Consider the following 18,763-nt stretch of genomic DNA (forward strand, 5'->3'; position numbering starts at 1 on the left):
ATGCACATTGATGATTTTAAATACTCCGCAATGAAATTTGGTTCTGAAAAATATGTCTTATGTAGGGATTGCATCACAATAGCATATTGTATTATGTCAACTTTTGACCTACTTTTTTACAAACTAAATTGTAAATAGCCAAAAAATTTAACTTTGTAACATGCAAAACAAGATATTCTAAAAATTGAATAATGAAAATAATTATAAACTAAATTTTTATATTCAATTTCAAATTAACAGATGTCCAAAATAAGTAAGGTTATTCTGTTTGCAAATTGGCCCCTTGTCCCTACTGCTTTGTATTGTGAAATGCTTTTTAAAATTAAATGTAGATAAAGATATTTCTTGTGAAAGATATAGCACTCCTAAAGAATCAGCACCTGATATAAAGAGAATTTATCACAGAGACAGAAAAACAATACAGTGCGGACTCGTTATTACGATATTCATTTTGTCACGGTAAAATATCGTAATACCGAGGGCAACGTAATAAAAGTTCCCAATAAAATCCAGTAAAACATCGTTTTGAAAGCTTGTTGTTGTACTAGGAGGTGTATTTTTCTCCTTTTGTTTCCTTCTTCTGTTCAAATTCTTCATTAAAATGCTACATACATATAATTTATTAATAACTTATCTTGAATAGATATCTTCATCATGCTATTTCTTCTATTTCCTTCATTTAATAAGAAATGTGCACATTTTTTATAAAAACTTCGGCAATCTTCATTTATCTGCCGCCATTTCCATTTACTTTCGTTTCTGTCTAGATAATGCGTTCGTAAAATTTTCAATGTCTTTGTATCGTTACTACATAAACAACAACAATACATCACTGGGCGGTTTTGGGTGTTCAATGAGCTTAGAGCTGCAGTGAACAACTGACGAAAGTGGGCAGTATGACAGGCATATTCATGGACAGGATTTGAAAACACACAAGCTAAATGTCAAAATAAATTTGAATTTTTAAATTACTGAACAGAATTCAATTAGCAGTGCAGCAATTATCGATTTGTATTTCTGCTGACACCTGTGAGGTAGTCCAAGCCACTATCCAAGCTATTTAAACGTTATTGGAGTTCAAATTTTGCCAAAATTATGTTTGATACCCAAGCTGTCCATTCCACAGTTTAACTGCAAACGAAATTACACATTACGTATTTAACATACATGCATACGATTAAATGTAACCATTTATTTAATAAATTAAGTTTACTTATTAACCATAGTAAAAAAAAAATAAAAAAAACTTAACATAGATAGATAAACTAGAGACTACATTTATAAATAAACAGTTTAATTGTTTAACAATGGCTTTGACATGTCTCCAATTCTGCTGACCTCACTAGAACAGTCAAGGTGTGTGCAGTCAAGCGTCACTAATCACCTAACGGCCCTGCAAGTTAACACTCTGTCAGAGCACAGGTGTTTCAGTGTTTATTTAGCGTCTCCTTAAGTGTCTACCGTCGATCAACACTGAATAAACACGGAGTGAAAAAAAACTTTGGACAGAATTTTTACATCGTAATACCGAGTCCCGGAATTTAAGGACATCGTAATAAACAGTTCTATTTTGTATAGATTTGTTAAGAAATGGTTTTGTGCTTTGAGTTTACAACGTGATAAGCGTTCTATCTTATAAAACCATCACCGTAATAACAAGTCCGCACTGTACTTATAATGGAAGATAAGACGAGAAGATCAACATAATGGCTTCCAAAAAATATATCACTTAACAAAACAAACATGAACATATAATCGTTTTCAACAAAAAAAGTCCTACTCTTAAATTTGCGTAAAAAAGTATTGATTCTAGTAGAAAGATGTATACATGAACTGTGAATACAAATGCATGTATTAAACATGCATATCATTCAGGAAATAAGAAAAAGACTTAAGCAAAGTGGGTATAATTTTTGCTAAAACACAGAGAAAAATAACAGTCATCTGATTTTACATATAAACCTCATTTACAGCTGATGGTCATGAAAACTATGTACAGAATTAAAAACACCATTCTGTCAAAAGATAACAATATTTGTTGACACTCACTTCAGACTCGCATCCCTTAGTATAGGTAAATGACACTGACGAATACAACAAAGGGGGATCTGAGCACATTATGCAAATAAATATACAGGATGACTTTCTAATAACACATAGTTAAAAACTGTAATTGAATTCCCATAAAGTATCTCCTTGAAGCACGGTAATGATCTGAAAACAGTAACCTGCTGCTTATTATGTTCCTGTCACCAGCAAAGGGTGAAGCTGAGGACTTTCCCGGAGGTATCTCATGGTGGTAGTGCCTGCTTCTTTTCCATTTTCCCATGTTCTATCATGGAATATAGTGGAACACGTTCAGAGTCCTGTTGGGAATCCTGGGTTCCTGTAGAAATGACACTCTTACAGCATGCTGTCTCGTCTTTTGTTCACTGTCACACAACAAAAGGTGGTCACATACAGGAAATAGATGAGAAAGTATGGTATGACTATAAAAAATGGGAAAGACGGACTTCATCACCAAGCATCTGTATATCTCACATCACATTCTTGTAATGCCGGCAGCTTTTCCTGAACAGAAAGACAAGGATGTTTATAAACAGAAAATATGGTCAGATACAACTCAAACACAAATGTTAACTTCATATACTAAAATATACAGTCTAAACACAGTATAAAACATCAATATTTTTTTATTCTTCAATTTATGTTCATCTTACCACAAGTCCTTCAAATGTTAATTTGGATAAACTGGTGCTGTTAAGATTGAGTTTTCTGAGATTCTTTAAAGCTGAAATAAAGTTTGAACATTGTTAAGTATTGAAAGATAAGGACGTATGACTCAATTAACTAGACATTATCTGTTGAGAGTATATTAGTAATGCAACATGAAAAATTGTATTAGTGTATGAAGTTTGATGAGAATATATTGAATAGTTTCTTTAAAATGGAAATTAAAAATATTTTTTTGAAGTTTTTCATGTTTATGTCAATATTTTACAAATTTATGAAATTGTTTTATGCACTCTTCCATTTCCCTACACTACATTTCTAACAAGCCAGTAGTTATACATGTACTTCTTAGTACAGCAAGATAAAGTACACATTGAATACATAGACAGTTTTAATTAAAGCAGGTCATAATCAGAGCATGTTAACATATGTTGTGAAATAGCAAACACAATCTGAATATTTTTGTGTGAATAAAAACTGAGATGTCCATGTGTTTATCCTATTTCAGTTGCAAAGATTTTATGGGACATCATAGTTATTTCTCCCATCTGGCAAATATAGACATGAACCATTTTCAACATTGCTAGGTCTAATTCAATGATGCGCTGTTCAGAATTGAAGTAAGCTTCATCTTTCATGTTCAAATGCCCATGATTCTCAGCAATATTGAAAGTACAAGTTCAAGTTCAGCATTAAGATCACTTCCCGTTTATCTCAAAGGGTATCCAAACCCAGACTTGTAGATGTGGTAAATATACATGCTTTAATTGTGCTCTCACGGGGGGTATAGGTCCCTTTAGGACACTAGTTTTGTCAGTATGTGATGACTGACAGTTTTAGATAAACTTAACAGGGAAAATAGTTTTAGCTCAGATTAGTGTTCAAGAGAACAAGGGCTCTGAGCTGAGAAAAGTCTAATTATTCAATTTTTTCATCTTTTGTATCTTACCAATATGTCTTCTCTGCATATATTAATGCAATTCTATCATCAGGTTTCTAACCTTATTCAAAAGATACGACTAGACAAATATTTATCCCTTGCATGTCTCCGTCGTAGTTCTTATTTTATTTATACAAGTGGACACTCTGATTTGAGTATACCCCCCCCCCCCCCCCAAACAACAACTTTGATGTAGGAGTTAAACTATAGTTGCAATCTTCAGTTGGATTACTATATCACATTTTGTTACATGTAAATTATTGCTCACTTGCTAAACATGTTAGTCCTTTGTCGGTGACGGGTGTCTCACAAAGATTGAGAACTTGTAATTTCTGTAGATATTCTGATATCAACTGAAGTCCATTGTCTCCAAACTACAAATATATATCACATGTAATAATTCCAATTCTACATGACAACACATCCATAGAAATTCTTTATATTATGTAACCAGAAGTCTCTGATGAGACTGTAGCTCTACTGGTTTGTACTTAAAAGTAGCACTTGAACTTGAAACTTTGCAACAGCAATACATAGAATAATGATCCTTGGTGTAGTCTCTTTTTGTTTTATGGAGATTTTTGTGTTATTAAGATTTATTGCAATCAGACTAAATCTGTAGGAGGAGTAGATTTTTAAAAGAATTTTACAGAAATTTCAATTTTAGTAACCATAACAACATCATTCAACAAAATCAACAAGATGTGTTTGTGAAACACTGATGCCCCCGTATGGCAGCTTATGGCGAAGGTTAAAGTTTCTTCAAATGCAAGTCAAAATCCAGGCCAAAAGATAAATCAAAAGCCTGAAAGGCTTCAATGACGTCGAAGAAGAAAAACAATTTCAAAAGATCATTTTGAATTTGAAGGTAGCAATAAGTCAAGTGAGTGACTCAGGAGACATAATAAAAAAATAGTTTAAACAAAATATCACAATTACAGTCTGGGGCCTTATGTCATGGTCCGAATGGAGCAGGGTTCGAATTGACCAGACACCGTCGAACATGTTCATGCTAAATTCTTTTCAGTCAGTTGAAGAACTATGAAGGATTTCGTGAATTTATATAATATTTTTTTCTAATTGCCAATGTCAAAGCATTGTATTAGTGATTGCATCTAAACTACAACCAAGCCTCTAGTCTGTTAAAATTACGATCGAGTTACGATCGGGCGTGGTATACGGTATACTGGGAAATGGAGGAAATGGAGAAATACAGCAATACTGGTCAATATCATCGGTTTTTAGGATAGAGTTGGTTAGAAGATTGTATAAGTAAAGCTAAGATTTAGAAATTCAATCTTTTTAGTCTTGAAGTATTCGTGTTTATGTAATTTTGTGATTATTTTACCTCCTGTTGTGTTGTTTTACGGTTATCGTTCCGAAATGTTATTCATGTCATTCAACGCACCTTTTCTATAGAAATTCATCCGCAACAACCATCACGTTTTTCTTGTGTGAGAATAAAATATAATATTGTTGTTTTGCAATAGAATTAATTGCGGATATAATTGATGCAATTTTATTTTCAAGCTATTATTCATTTTGAGCGTTTTCAAAGAAATTGGTTTATACTTATTGCTATTTTCTATTGCGGATGCATCGACTGACACATTCGGTCGCGTACATATCCGGTCGCGATTTCAACTGGGCGCTTGCTAGATGACGTTCGAGCTCCAAGAGCTCGACGTCATAAAAATGTTGATACCCAAAGAAAGGTCTCGAGGAATACACCTGTGAAATTTGAAAGACCTAGATACAACTGTTCAAAAGTTATGGCGAAGGTTAAAGTTTTTTAAATAAAAGTCAAACGTCAAGGTCAAGGTCAAAGTGGTTGGTATCCAAAGGAAGATCTTGTCACAAGGATTACATATGTGAAGTATGAAAGCCCTAGCACCAACCATTCAAAAGTTATGGCCAAGGTTAAAGTTTTTCAAAAGTAGGTCAAACTCCTAGGTCAAGGTCAAAGGGTCAAAGTGGTTGGTATCCAAAGGAAGGTCTTGTCACAAGGATTACATATGTGAAGTATGAAAGCCCTAGCTCCAACCATTCAAAAGTTATGACCAAGGTTAAAGTTTTTCAAAAGTAGGTCAAACTCCTAGGTCAAGGTCAAAGGGTGAAAGTGGTTGATATCCAGAGGAAGGTCTTGTCACAAGGAATACACATGTGAAGTTTGAAACCCTAAGCACCAACTGTTCAAAAGTTATGGCCAAGGTTAAAGTTTTTCAAAAGTAGGTCAAACTTCAAGGTCAAGGTCAAAAGGTCAAAGTTGTTGGTATCCAAAGGAAGGCCTTGTCACAAAGAATACACATGTGAAGTTTGAAACCCCAAGCACCAACTGTTCAGAAGTTATGGCCAAGGTTAAAGTCTCATAAAATTTTGCAAAAGTGGGTCAAACTCGAAGGTCAAGGTCAAAAGGTCAAATATGATGGTACCCAAAGAAAGGTCTTGTCACAAGGAATACACATGTGAAATATGAAAGTCATAGCTCCAACCAATCAAAAGTTATGGGCAAGGTTAAAGTTGACAACAGACAGACAGACAAACGGACAAACAGACAAACAGATAAACAGACAAACAGACAGACAGGACAAAAACAATATACCCCCGGGATCTTTCGATCCGGGGGCATATGCCAAGTAATACTGAAATCAGACCAAAACTGCAGGAGAGTAGGGTTTTAAAAGAGTTTCACAGAAATTTCTATTTTTAGTAACCATGGCAACACCATTCATTGAAATCAAAAATCGTTAAACAGAATTATGTATCATAGTCTAGTCTACTTGTGTCCCAAGTTATACTGAAATCAGACCAACAGCAGGAGGAGTAAGGTTTTAAAAGAGTAAATTTCTATTTTTAGTAACCATGGCAACACCGTTCATCAAAATCAAAAATCAATAAAAGGAATTATGTATCATAGTCTAGTCTACTTGTGTGCCAAGTTATTATAAAATCAGATCAAAACTGTAGGAGGAGTTGGGTTTTGAAAGTATTTCAAGGAAATTTCTATTTTTAGTAACCATGGCAACACCGTTCATCGAAATCAAAAACTGATATAGAGAATTATGTATCTTAGTGTAGTCTACATTTGTGCTACATTTGTGCTAAGTTATATTGAAATCAGACTAAAACTGTAGGAGGAGTAGCGTTTTGAAAAAATTGTTTACAGACAGACGACGGACACCTTACTATCGCATAAGCTCTTCTGGTCTCTGACCAGGAGAGCTAAAAATTATCAGTAATGAAAATGATTTACAATAATTATTGAATTTTAATGATTATCAATAAACTGCAATGAGATAGCATTATTATTATTATTATCAAAATTTGATAGATCAGAGTATCCTATATCATGCAGACTCCCTTACTTGTGTGGACCAGAGGTTTAGGTAGCGTAGTGATGGCAATTTGATCAGGTCATTAGCACATGCACTGGTGACGTGTGTGAAGGCCAAGCTGAGACACTCCAGATTTCCAAAGGACCCAGAACTCAGCATCTTAGCCAGATCAGAATCTGTGGACTTAGAAGGCAATGTCAGTTTCTTGGGTCCTCCCTTTTGTTGCTGCAAAATACATTCACATTGTTCACTGTGCTTAAATTCTTCATAGTTAAATCATTTTTATTTTGCATCTGCACTGCATACAAATAGTACTAGATATAGTTTATGGAAAACTCTTTGAAAACTGATCATAAATGTAATCCAACTGTATCTGTTTACTAAGACCCTTACAGAGACATTTACTTTACTTACTAGTTCTCTAAGAGCAATCTGTCTCTCACACAGTTGAGCATACATGCGTTTGCCTTTACATGTGCTCTGTAATGTTGTTACCATCTGTAGTTTTAGATCCTCATTTTCTACTACTTCCAGCTCTAACATGGCACAAAGCACCTGTTTACAAAATTAAGTCCTTGGTAGTTAATCACACGAATGAAGGAGAAAACAACATACTATGTCGTGTTTTATAATCAAGTTAAACCTCAAAAGTTTAAGGAAAATATGCATTCCCGGACTGTTCAAAATATCTTTATAGAAGTATGCCTAGCTATGACAGTATCATCATTCAATCACACAACAAAATCTTTTTAAGTTCCACTTTGAAATATTTTACATATCTATTTTATTTAACAAAACGTGAGATTCAAAACACAAAAATATTTATCTTCACGCTGATGTTAATAAGAGAAAAATCATTTTATTTTTTTCTTTAAAATAAATGTTGGAGTGAAATTAACACACTTTGATTGGCATTCACTAGTTTTGCCTCTTGTACATCTATTCAATACAGTAATACCATACAGTTTATAAGAGTCCCTCCCTGTTAGCTCATCAAGCTGCATTCTATCTTGCAAAATTTTTCCTTTGATATATACAAACCTCCATGGCTGCCTCATTTTCCCTCAGGGCCAGCAACATCACTGGACCAATCATTTTATTCAGTTCTGTTAGAAACTTTTTCCTCTTGCAGCAACACCTGATCAGGGTTTTCAACTGAAATGTGAAAACATTCCCTTTATCATATACTGGTATCACAATAAAATGTAACACAAAATATTCAAAGATACATCAATATATATCTTCTTAGTGAAAAATTTCACACCAAAAGAAATAAAAAAAAATAGTATTAAATATTTAGTTGTGTATCACAAGCAATTCTTTTTCCATGATAAAAGATTCTGAACTCCATTTTTCCATTATGTATGAACTTTCAAATATACCATGATCCCCCATAGTTCCCCTTCATCATCACATCCTATTGTCCCAGGTAAATACAGGTGGAACCAGCCCTCCTTCCCCTCTCGGATCCCCAGGATTGTTTGGTGTACATCACACTTTTCATCAGAGGCAATGTTTTTCAGTACATTCTTCATTTTGCTGTTAAAGACAAAAATATTTTAGTCATTTTTAGACATTTTTATCTTGAACCCTGAAAACACCCATGTTTCACTTTTATTACCTACACGTATATATCTTCAAGACAGAACAAACTTCATACCACAAATTTTTAAAGTAATACTTACGATGTAAATAATTCATGTGCTAGGGCACTGCAAGAGAAATATTTTGAAATGTTTGTTAAAATCCATGAATAACAATTGGTTAAGTTTTAATCATTATCAGTTTGACCAATCATAGAAATTTTACAGTGCAAACAACTTAAAACAATTTTTTTCTTAATAAATACTTGATACACAGACTGTAGAGTCTATAAAAGTCATCTTTAAGTACAGAAATCTTCAGTACGATAAGACACTTAATATTATCACAAAACAGCATTATGTATTTTGAACAAAATTTGAAGCAAAATGCTCATATAATATACTGGAAAACCATTGTTACAGCAAACTCTTATGCTAGCTTAACTACAAATGTACAACGTATTTCAACTCCTAATGAGTTGATCGAGATCTTACTCATTTGGAAATGGAATTGGTTGTAGAAGACTTCCTAGCACTAATCGCCAGTCTGAGAATGTGGACCTATATAAAAAAAACAAGAGATCTTTATCAGACAAGTTTATATGCGAGGTTTTAATTCCATGGTTCAAAATGTTTATGAATTTTTATGAAACAAAAAGGTCAGTCTGTTATAACTTGCATGTAAAACAAAAATACATGTTTGCTTTGGGTTATAATCTTACATGGTGTCCAACATTCCAATATAGCAACAGAGTTTGTTTTCCCACTCCTGCACATCCAGCACTACATTAGTGTTATCCAGCATAGCACTGTAAAATAAAAAAAACACTTATCAATATAAACCACATCCACTTTCCAGGAAAAGAGGAAATCTGGGTCTTATTTACCTCCCTTGGCAAACTGTCAAGGAAACAAAAGCACACACAAACTATAAGTAAATGTTATGTTGGAGAGTTAAATCTATAACCATTATTGGAAGATCAAGAGTAAAAAGATTCTAATAATGAATAATAATGCAGGAGAATAGTTATGGAATGCACTAGCTGCCTCCCTTATGTGTCATGCTATAGGGACAAACAGTCTGATATATACAATTTTGATATATTTGTCATACTTCAATTCCACAATGGTACAATAATTCAATCCCAACGTAGCTTTAACATTTCAGTCATTTGTTTACTTTTTGTTTCATCATTACCGGTATTTTAATTCTAATCAAGAATGATTTCATTCCAGTTATTAGCTATACAATGTATATAGCAATGCAGCACAACCCATGAGATCATGGACAAGATTCCAAAGTCCCACTTACTTTTTCTTCTCCTCAAAACAGGAGTAGATGGCAGCTAGACACACAGCTACCAGGTTTGGGAGGACACGGGGGTGAGGGCAAGCACTGGCAGGGCTGTGCATGCTGCAGAAATAAACAATAAAAATATATCAAACATTGCATAAAATAAAGATGAAATATACCATCACATTTATCTTTAAATAAACTGTCAATTTCTTCAAAGCTATTACAATCATTTCTTTCATTTATCTTTCTTAAATTAAGGTAAGGGTATGTTTCATGAACTATGCAAAGTGTCCTTCAATAGGTATAGTTTTATCCTTTAAAATTTTTACACAAACCTTCTGACAAAATTTTGAACCACATCATAGCCACCATTTTGACAGTTCAAAGCCTGAATATACTCTTGGACAAATCCACGCATTCTTGGGTATTTTCCAAAGTCCTTAAAATACAAACAAATAAAGAGGTATTTCATCAATCTACATAGTGTTACTCAAGATTACAAAATTCACCTTAAAGAATATCATCAACAGATGAAAACAATTTTGTCTGACAGAAGTTTTGGTATTTGACTAAAAACGAAAGGTCATCGCATCTCTGCAAATTTGATCAATGTTTGCTAAAAGCTCTTCATGTATAATCCAACTTCAACATTTTTTCTAAAATTTTTGGACATTCCTCTACAGTATGACTACAAGTCCATGTAAACATCCTTATCATCCTAAGCTTCATAATCCAAGCAAGTTTTGTCTAGGTGGGCTAGTGGTTACTTGACACAGGGACTAATTCAGAACTCTTAACATGGAAATCCAATGCCATCAGTTCAAGCTATCATGAAAAAAAAAATTGAGAGCGCTTGTCCCACCAACTGAAAAACATTCAACGGAAACTGACTCATAAGTTTTTTTTGTTTTTGTTTTTTTTTTTCATGTGAGGCATACAACTTTTACTAATCTGCAATAAAAACCATAATAAACAAAGTAATTCATTGTGAAGAATAAAAAGATTGGTGTGTCATCATAAATTTATATACACAAGGATCACATTTCAATATCTGTAATTTTTGGAGGACTTTTATTTTCCACTGAGTTTTTTTAATGACAGAACCCAAAACAAATTTTTCCTACCTATATATCCAAAGGATGAATCTAGGATTGTGAGAATTCAACTCAATATATTTTTGAATAGGGTCTCTTAACTTCATATGAGGATGTTTCATAACACAAAGAAATTGAAAACTTTATGCCACAGATTTCCTTTTGATGTTCAGAAATTATATTGTATCCCATTATTTTAAAAAGAATATTATTATGTACCATATAAACACAATTTTTAGTGAGGATTCAATTTTGGCATTATAAGCAAAGGTTTTGAGATCGCTAAAATTGGGTATCACTAACAATTTATACCGTATCGGTTGTTATAACTATCTTTCTTGACATTATAAAATCACTAAAATTACTTCTCACTAAAAATATATACCATTTTTTGGGGATATATCGCTAAATTTGCATCTCGCTAAAAATTCCACTGCAATAATAAGAACTGCCTACCAACTTATTTTCATTTGGTTACGGAATTTCCCCAATTAGTTGCAACTATGTATTCCGCTACCACAACACATACACAATATCTCAATGATAGAGAGAAACTATGAGATATTTTTTTAATCAAAGTCAGAAATGGTTTGTTAAAGAGAGAATACTTAAGAGGACACACTAAGACAAATTGTCAAGATCATCTTTGTAAAAATTGCAAACAACGTGGATATCCACTTGCTCTCATGCTCAATGCGCACTCCAAGTTTTCTTGGACAATGTGAAACTGCACATGGCACATCATATTGGTGTGAAAATTTTATAGAAATTTTAGAATTGTTCCAATTGAAATATGTGACAAGGTGGTCATCTTCTAGCATTCTCATGATATTCATTTTATCTGACAGGAGTTGGCAGTCCTTTGTCACTGAATTACACTTGTGATGGAAGGCTGTCCATTCCTTTGATAATTTGAAATTTTGAATACATGTATTTCTTTATTAATAGAAGATAACCATTACATAACAAGAAGTCTGTGAGCCAATGCTCACTAGTAATACCCCCGCTCTGATGTGAATATACACTCTGATGTGAATATACACAAGTTTGGTTAGGAAACACACACAGGATGCAATGAGTAGTTGCTGAGAAAACTGCAACGAAAATTATATAAGTTACATATTGTACAGACAGATACAGGGATAAACAGGAAGTTGACATCGGATTCAAACAAAAATAAATCCCACCATATGGCATGCCTAAACAAAGACTGTGCTAAAATTTCATGCATCTACAATGAGCATTTGCTGAGAAAAATGTGACGAAAATTTGTTATGTATGGTATGGACAGAACACAGATAAACAGAAAGTTGACATCGGATTCATACAAAAATAAAATCCCACCATATGGAATGCCTCAACAAAGAGTGTGCTAAAATTTCAAGCATCTGTGATGAGTAGTTGCTGAGAAAACTGTGACAAAAATTTGTTACAGACAGACAGCTAGAGAGATGGACACACACACAGACAGGCAAACAAGGGTAAAACAGTATACCCCCCTCTCCTTCGGGTATAATTAGCACAATTTTTACAAATAGTCTTATTTTACACAAAACCTAACTTTAAAAAAAAAAGAAATAATCAAAGATGATTTGAGCAAATATGGATATCAACAAAGAAGAAAACAATTCATTTGGGAAAACAAAGCTTACATTCTGATTTCAATGACAAAGTTTTTTCTTTCTCCTATACGTAGAACAGGATGCTTTATATACTAAATAGTGATATATATTGCTTACAGTGTTGTGTTTCAGAATTCTCTGCACCACAGGAGTGAACAATTCTATTACAATGCTGGAACGAGGACTGTTTTTGCAATGCTGAAAACAGAAATATCATATTACTTAATAGGAACAATTTGCCAAATATACGAACATAACAGTCCTTTTTTTTCAGTATATTTAGATTTTTTTCTGTGTGATCTTGTGTAACATCACTTTTCAATGGTTAACAACAATAAAGTATAATTGAGACAATCCTACCAACCTTGCTGAAAAATTCACAGATCTCTTGGGTAGGATGGTTGTTTTCAAGAAGCGGGGCTAGAGCCACAATGATGTTTTCGTGTGCCACTCTTGTTATGAAATCAGCATTCTGTCAATAAAAATCAAGCATATGATTCTTATATAAGCATCATGAAATCAGGATTAAAACATATCACACCTGAAAACACTCTCCTACTCTTTATTAACAAGTCTATCAATCATATAAGCCAAATTAAGGCCATTATAATGACCTTGTTTCAAAATTGTCAGGTGCACATGGAGATGATTTAATGACCCTTTCCTCAACTTTAATCAATGTATTCATTAATCAATGACATTATTTAGTTTTAAGTATTGGCATGACAGAGACAATTTTAAGAAAATTTTCAAAACTGCCTGTCCTTCTTGAATTCTCCATATATATAACTGATTATATGTTTACTTCATTCTTTCCTTTTTTTCCTTTATGTACTTGTCTACTTTTTGACCCTTGACTCTAGAAAAAGAATTGGATGGAGGGTTAAAAACTAGGTTTATTTTTCTAGGAAGTGTACCAGTGACAGGCAGAATTTATTTAACGATCTGAAGTCATCTTTTTGCCAAGCAAATACACGAAATTTGTTTGGAAGATTGTCAAACACTTCAACATTTTTTAAGTTTCACTTGTTTAGATAAGCACAGCCTCTCCAGAGTTACGCATTCCTTTAAATACACAATAGTCTGAATAGAAACACTTTACATACAAGCAGTATTAAAACCTGTTAAAAATGAAGAGTGTAACATTCATCTTAACAATCTGTTACTTATGAAGATAAATATTACACTGGTATATATATTTAGTACTACAAAATAGGAAAGTACGAGCACTGTGTTGATATACTGAGCATTAACAATCCTGCTCTGTATAACTTCAGTGAACAGTCTCCTTTATAATATGATTACGATAGCTCATGATTTTTTTTTTATAATCTGTTTTCAGCATCTATGATCATATCTTGTGTGTCAAATTACACATAATCCAACAACTCTCAACTCATACTTTGTGTATCAAACCTAACAACTCTCCACTCTGACAGAAATAGGTAATAAGCTGAAGTTAAGAATTGATATCAATCAACGGTTGTCAAGTGCTCTAATCAATCTCATTGTTTTATTTGTATTAGCGGTCATTACTCTTTTACCTACAAGTCAATTCTGATGATAAAGGCCCCTACTTTAATAGAAAATCAGATCTGCACTAATAACCCAACATACTGAAACAAGCTATTTGTAATTTTGCTTATACGAGCTCTGTGATTTTACAGGAAATTGACACTGCCATTTCATCCACCCTTGACTTGACAAAATATGATACGTTTAAACCCGTGAGATATCCACTGGTCATAAGCAATGTGTGTCTCAAGTATGAACTTAAGTAATCTCTATATAACAAAGCCACTTTTTCATATCAGTTCTGAAAAACATAGGGAATCGGAGATAGCAGAGCTCCCCTCAAGGAATGTTGTCTTTAAGTAAGGCAAAGTCCCACAGTAAACTAAAAATCTAGTAGTGTGCATCCCTAGGTGCAACATTTATGCAATTTTGGTCTAATATGGCTTGCAGTTACTTGGGAACGGACTTATCTAAAAACTTCAAAAGTAGTCAATCATCCAGAAAATGTAAGTCAAATTCAGCATCTGAAGCAAGTTTGATATGGGTTCATCCCATGATGCATCATCCATGCAATTGGTTCAGATAGGCAAAATAGTTTCTTGGTAATGGACCTGCTCAAAAAACTTTAACATGGTCACTCATCCAGAAAATGTAGGTCAGATCTAGCATTTGAAGCAAGTTCAGTTGTGTGCATCCTTAGGTGTATCATCCACGCAAGTTTGGTCAATATAGGGCTTATAATTACTTGGAAATGAGATCTACTCCAAAATTTTAACCTGGTCACTCATCTGGAAAATGTAGGTCAGATCCAGGTTCCGAAGCAAGTTCAGTAGTGTGCATCCTTAGATGTATCTTCCATGCAAGTTTGGTCAACACTGGGCTTATAGTTACTTGGAAATGAGACCTGCTCACACTTTAACCTGGTTACTCATTTGGAAAATGTAGGTCATATCCAGCATCTGAAGCAAGCCTGGTAGTGTGCATCCTTTGATGTATCATCCATGCAAGTTTGGTCAATATAGGGCTTATAGTTACTTGGAAATGAGACCTGCTCCAAAAACTTTAACCTGTTCCAAAAACTTTAACCTGCTCCATAAAAACATTAACCTGGTCATTCTTTAGCTGAAATTGCAGCATCTGAAACCTTGACCGATACAATAAAACACACTAGAAGCATCCTCCATGGCATCTCTGACTAATTTAGGGCACAGAAGTACTTGAAAAGAAATCTGCTCCAAAAACTTTAACCTGGGATGCCAACACCAATGCCAAGGGTATTACATAAGCTCCCCCAACATAGTTGAAGTGAGCTTAAAATAACCTCATCCATATGGTCATATGACCTTGACTCAAGGTCATTACAAATTCTACGGTAGGGAGCAACCATTGGTCTAAATATGCAAGACCTGCTACATTTGCAGAGAGGAAACCTATAGTCCCCCCATTTTCACTCATAGGGGATTTATAAAGAAAAACTTTAGAAAGCTCGCTTTGGCCCCAGGCTTTGGTAATCTTAAAATCTGGGTCTTATCTCAACTCAAGTTGTACACAAGTGCATCACTGCATATAAGCTACCTATGCCCATCTGATGTGAAGATTTTTTTTTAAAATAAAATATCAGGTTAAATTTTTAGGAATTAATATCAAAAGTAAAGTTTTGAAAACATTATCTAATACTTCACAACACAACCCTATTCTGTTTTTGTTGATTTATACTCACCACAGACAATACATCAGATCAGATTTTATTATTCCATTTTGTTAATGATACAAAAATTCAATCAAACCCTTCGGGTAAATGATGACTTGTGGTATTTGCTTAATTAATTTCCAATCAATTCATGCACACAGTGTTGCTGTTTATGAAAAATCCATATAAAAATATGTCACTGAATAAACCTATGAATTCTGATGAGTGTGAAATATGAATACAACTCAACAGATTCCCTTTTTTGGAGAGTGAACTTAACTTTTTCTAATGAATGACAATAATTGAACAATGTTATTAAAAGATATGATTAAATGATGTGTTAATATCATTACCGTAATTATCAAATGACTTGACAAATTGAACCAAAATCTAATCGTAACCATGGATCTTGAGAGAGAACTGGATTATCTGAAACAGGAGTAACCAGCCATACCTACAGTCTGAATGGCTTGCCATGAGAAGAGAAGAGGAGACAGGGAATATTGTACCTGCTGTTTGACAACAGGTCTAGGGTAAAATTTTACCTGCTGCAGAAGATCAGACACCAAGTCTAGAGGAAACTGATACACACTGGCATCCTGAATGTTAGTGGTCAAAGAAACGTCTATCATGTTCTGGAAAAGATCAATGAACAAGGTTCAGTGAGAGTATCAAGCAACATGATCATCTAATGTGGCCATTGAACATAGGATACTTTAAAGATGTGAAAATAATTTTTTTGTTACATTTGACCTTTGTCCTCTGATTTTTTTTAATTAACTTAACTATGGTATATGTTTTGCTTCCAAATTTCTACAAGTATTTATTAAATAGTACAGTCGGGCCTTGTTAATCCAGACATTGTGTTCTCCATCACATTGTCTGGATTAATGAGGTGTATAGACTACTGAAACACAGACCTTTAGAGCTGGTAGATATGTTAGTCCAAAAATTTCATTTGGAAGGTGAAGAATTCAGATTATTGGCATCCAGATTAATGGGGCTTCACTGTACTGTAGGGAAATTTTGGCTTTCATTTTATTTTTGCACATTTGGTTGTTGTTGGTGGGTGAATTCAAAATGGGCAAATTCAACAGAGAGATAGTTTTTTTTCTTTTTTTAGCACAACTGTGACTGGGCAAATTTAAGATGGGGCAAAATCATTTATAAGCATTATGATGGGGCAAAAATAATTCTGTGGAACAGTATGTTTATGTTTAGATGGAAAAAAAGGTCTTGGTTTACCTTGATCTCCTTGACAAGAACTTCTGGTCGCCTTGCATTCTTTAGTAATTTCTCACATTTGTACATATGTTTCTGAAATTAAAAAGAAAAAAAAATCATGACCATATGTCTAATCAAACGAATTTTATATTTCATAGGCCTAGTGGATGCACAGATTTAATATGTCTGTACTTAAATCCCTCCACTGTGAACTTAATTCAAAGCTCTGTTATGATGAGGTAAAAGTATGAAAAGTACAATATCTCTTTAATCTCTGCCTGATTTATAAATATACATCAAATTAGCAAGTTTGATTTATCATCTCAAAATTCAAACCTGTTACTTAAAGCCTATTTAATGATTACACTTCCATGAACCAGGAAGGCATCAGACATTCATATTTTAATGCCAACCTCACTCCCCATTCTCTACCCCTCTCTCAGATGGAAAGGGAACCATTTTAAATTTTTATCACCATCCACTCTATCAATTTCATACCATAGCTACTGTGTCTTATTATATCTGCTGGGGGTGTCCTGTCCTGGCCTATTGACAGAGGGAGAATAGCTGTCATTCATTATTGTAATGAGAGGATGAAGAAGGAAAAAATGATTGATAATACTGGCTACCAGAATGTAGAAGAAGGCAAAGGAATAGGATACTATTGTGCTCAATGTATTAATGCTTTCAGGGCAAAGTTTTAATGAACAGAAAAATCAATAACTTAACTGACGTGAAATAGTACCTATGGCTATAGAGTAGCCTTTATGATGTGTATAAATATTTTTGTTTAATCCCTTTGCAAATCGGTGCGGTTTACTGTCAAGAAATGCATGCTTCAAAGATAACTAAGGTAACTTAAGAGGCATGAATATATAGATACAAAATGTATAGATGCACGAGCATGTGCAAGACAGAAATTGATTTAGTACATTTTGTATAAACCCTGATTACAGTGTATAGAGCTTCATGGTGATAAGCCAGACACAGTCTCGTAAATAAAACAAAAATTATATCTAAAAGACTTTCCTACTGGGCCGTCTATGCAAAGGACTGAAGCTTAAAAAGAGAGCTTCTGTATGCAGATTGATTACAAATGTATGCCACTGTGATAGTTTTTTGTGCAAAATGGAGCATTTTCCTTCAAGATGTATTACAAATCAATCGTTGAATGTCAGTTTCCACAAGATAAATTGATTCACTGCAGTTTTATCTTACCAAATAATAGACGCATTAGAGTACCGATTAAAGGCAGGAAACTAGAAAGTCTAATGGCCTATTAATTAAGTTGCATTTTGCAAAATTAAACTGAAACTGTCCTAATCGATCTTATACCCCTGCAGGGCAAATAAAGGGCATGCTTTAAAACAACCCAAAAAAGAACACTGCCATCAAATAAATCATACTGTTCATAATCTATCGAGTTAAAGGAAAGATTAAAACAAAATTCAAGGTTTGATGACCAAAGGTTTTCAAGTTTTGAAGATATTGGTATGAACTGACACAATTTGACTATGGATTGTACAGAATTCCAAAATGAGGTCACAGTGACCTCCTTTTGGGTCTTAATTAAAACACTTTCCTCCCAAGATACATCAACTAGTTAGGTTTGATGATTCTATAGCTCACACTCTGCACAATATGATATGGACATAATTTTAGACTCAAGGCCATTGGGCAGTAAAGCCGGTTCTTTAGCGTGCTTAAGCCTGCTGTAACACGGGGCCTTG

At 33.8% G+C, this 18,763-nt stretch overlaps 1 protein-coding gene across 1 annotated transcript in view; it reads right to left on the minus strand.

Moving 5' to 3' along the window:
• Positions 1–1,832: 1,832 nt before the first annotated feature.
• LOC133205665 (C-Maf-inducing protein-like) overlaps positions 1,833–18,763 on the minus strand; it is a 39,687-nt gene continuing 22,756 nt past the window's right edge. The window contains exons 4-19 of the mRNA XM_061341511.1: positions 17,055–17,126; positions 16,355–16,444; positions 12,969–13,076; positions 12,722–12,802; positions 10,224–10,327; positions 9,904–10,005; positions 9,314–9,400; positions 9,087–9,152; positions 8,694–8,720; positions 8,391–8,547; positions 8,050–8,163; positions 7,423–7,563; positions 7,039–7,233; positions 3,942–4,047; positions 2,721–2,791; positions 1,833–2,571 (exon numbers count right to left, since the gene is read on the minus strand). Of these exons, the coding sequence (XP_061197495.1) occupies positions 2,518–2,571; positions 2,721–2,791; positions 3,942–4,047; positions 7,039–7,233; positions 7,423–7,563; positions 8,050–8,163; positions 8,391–8,547; positions 8,694–8,720; positions 9,087–9,152; positions 9,314–9,400; positions 9,904–10,005; positions 10,224–10,327; positions 12,722–12,802; positions 12,969–13,076; positions 16,355–16,444; positions 17,055–17,126 (1,575 nt within the window). The 3' untranslated portion in view covers positions 1,833–2,517. The remainder of the gene's footprint in view (positions 2,572–2,720; positions 2,792–3,941; positions 4,048–7,038; positions 7,234–7,422; positions 7,564–8,049; positions 8,164–8,390; positions 8,548–8,693; positions 8,721–9,086; positions 9,153–9,313; positions 9,401–9,903; positions 10,006–10,223; positions 10,328–12,721; positions 12,803–12,968; positions 13,077–16,354; positions 16,445–17,054; positions 17,127–18,763) is intronic.

Source organism: Saccostrea echinata, unplaced genomic scaffold, assembly GCF_033153115.1.
Source record: "Saccostrea echinata isolate AGI-Se365-2 ecotype Australia unplaced genomic scaffold, CSIRO_AGI_Sech_v1 ptg000054l, whole genome shotgun sequence".
NCBI lineage: Eukaryota > Metazoa > Mollusca > Bivalvia > Ostreida > Ostreidae > Saccostrea > Saccostrea echinata.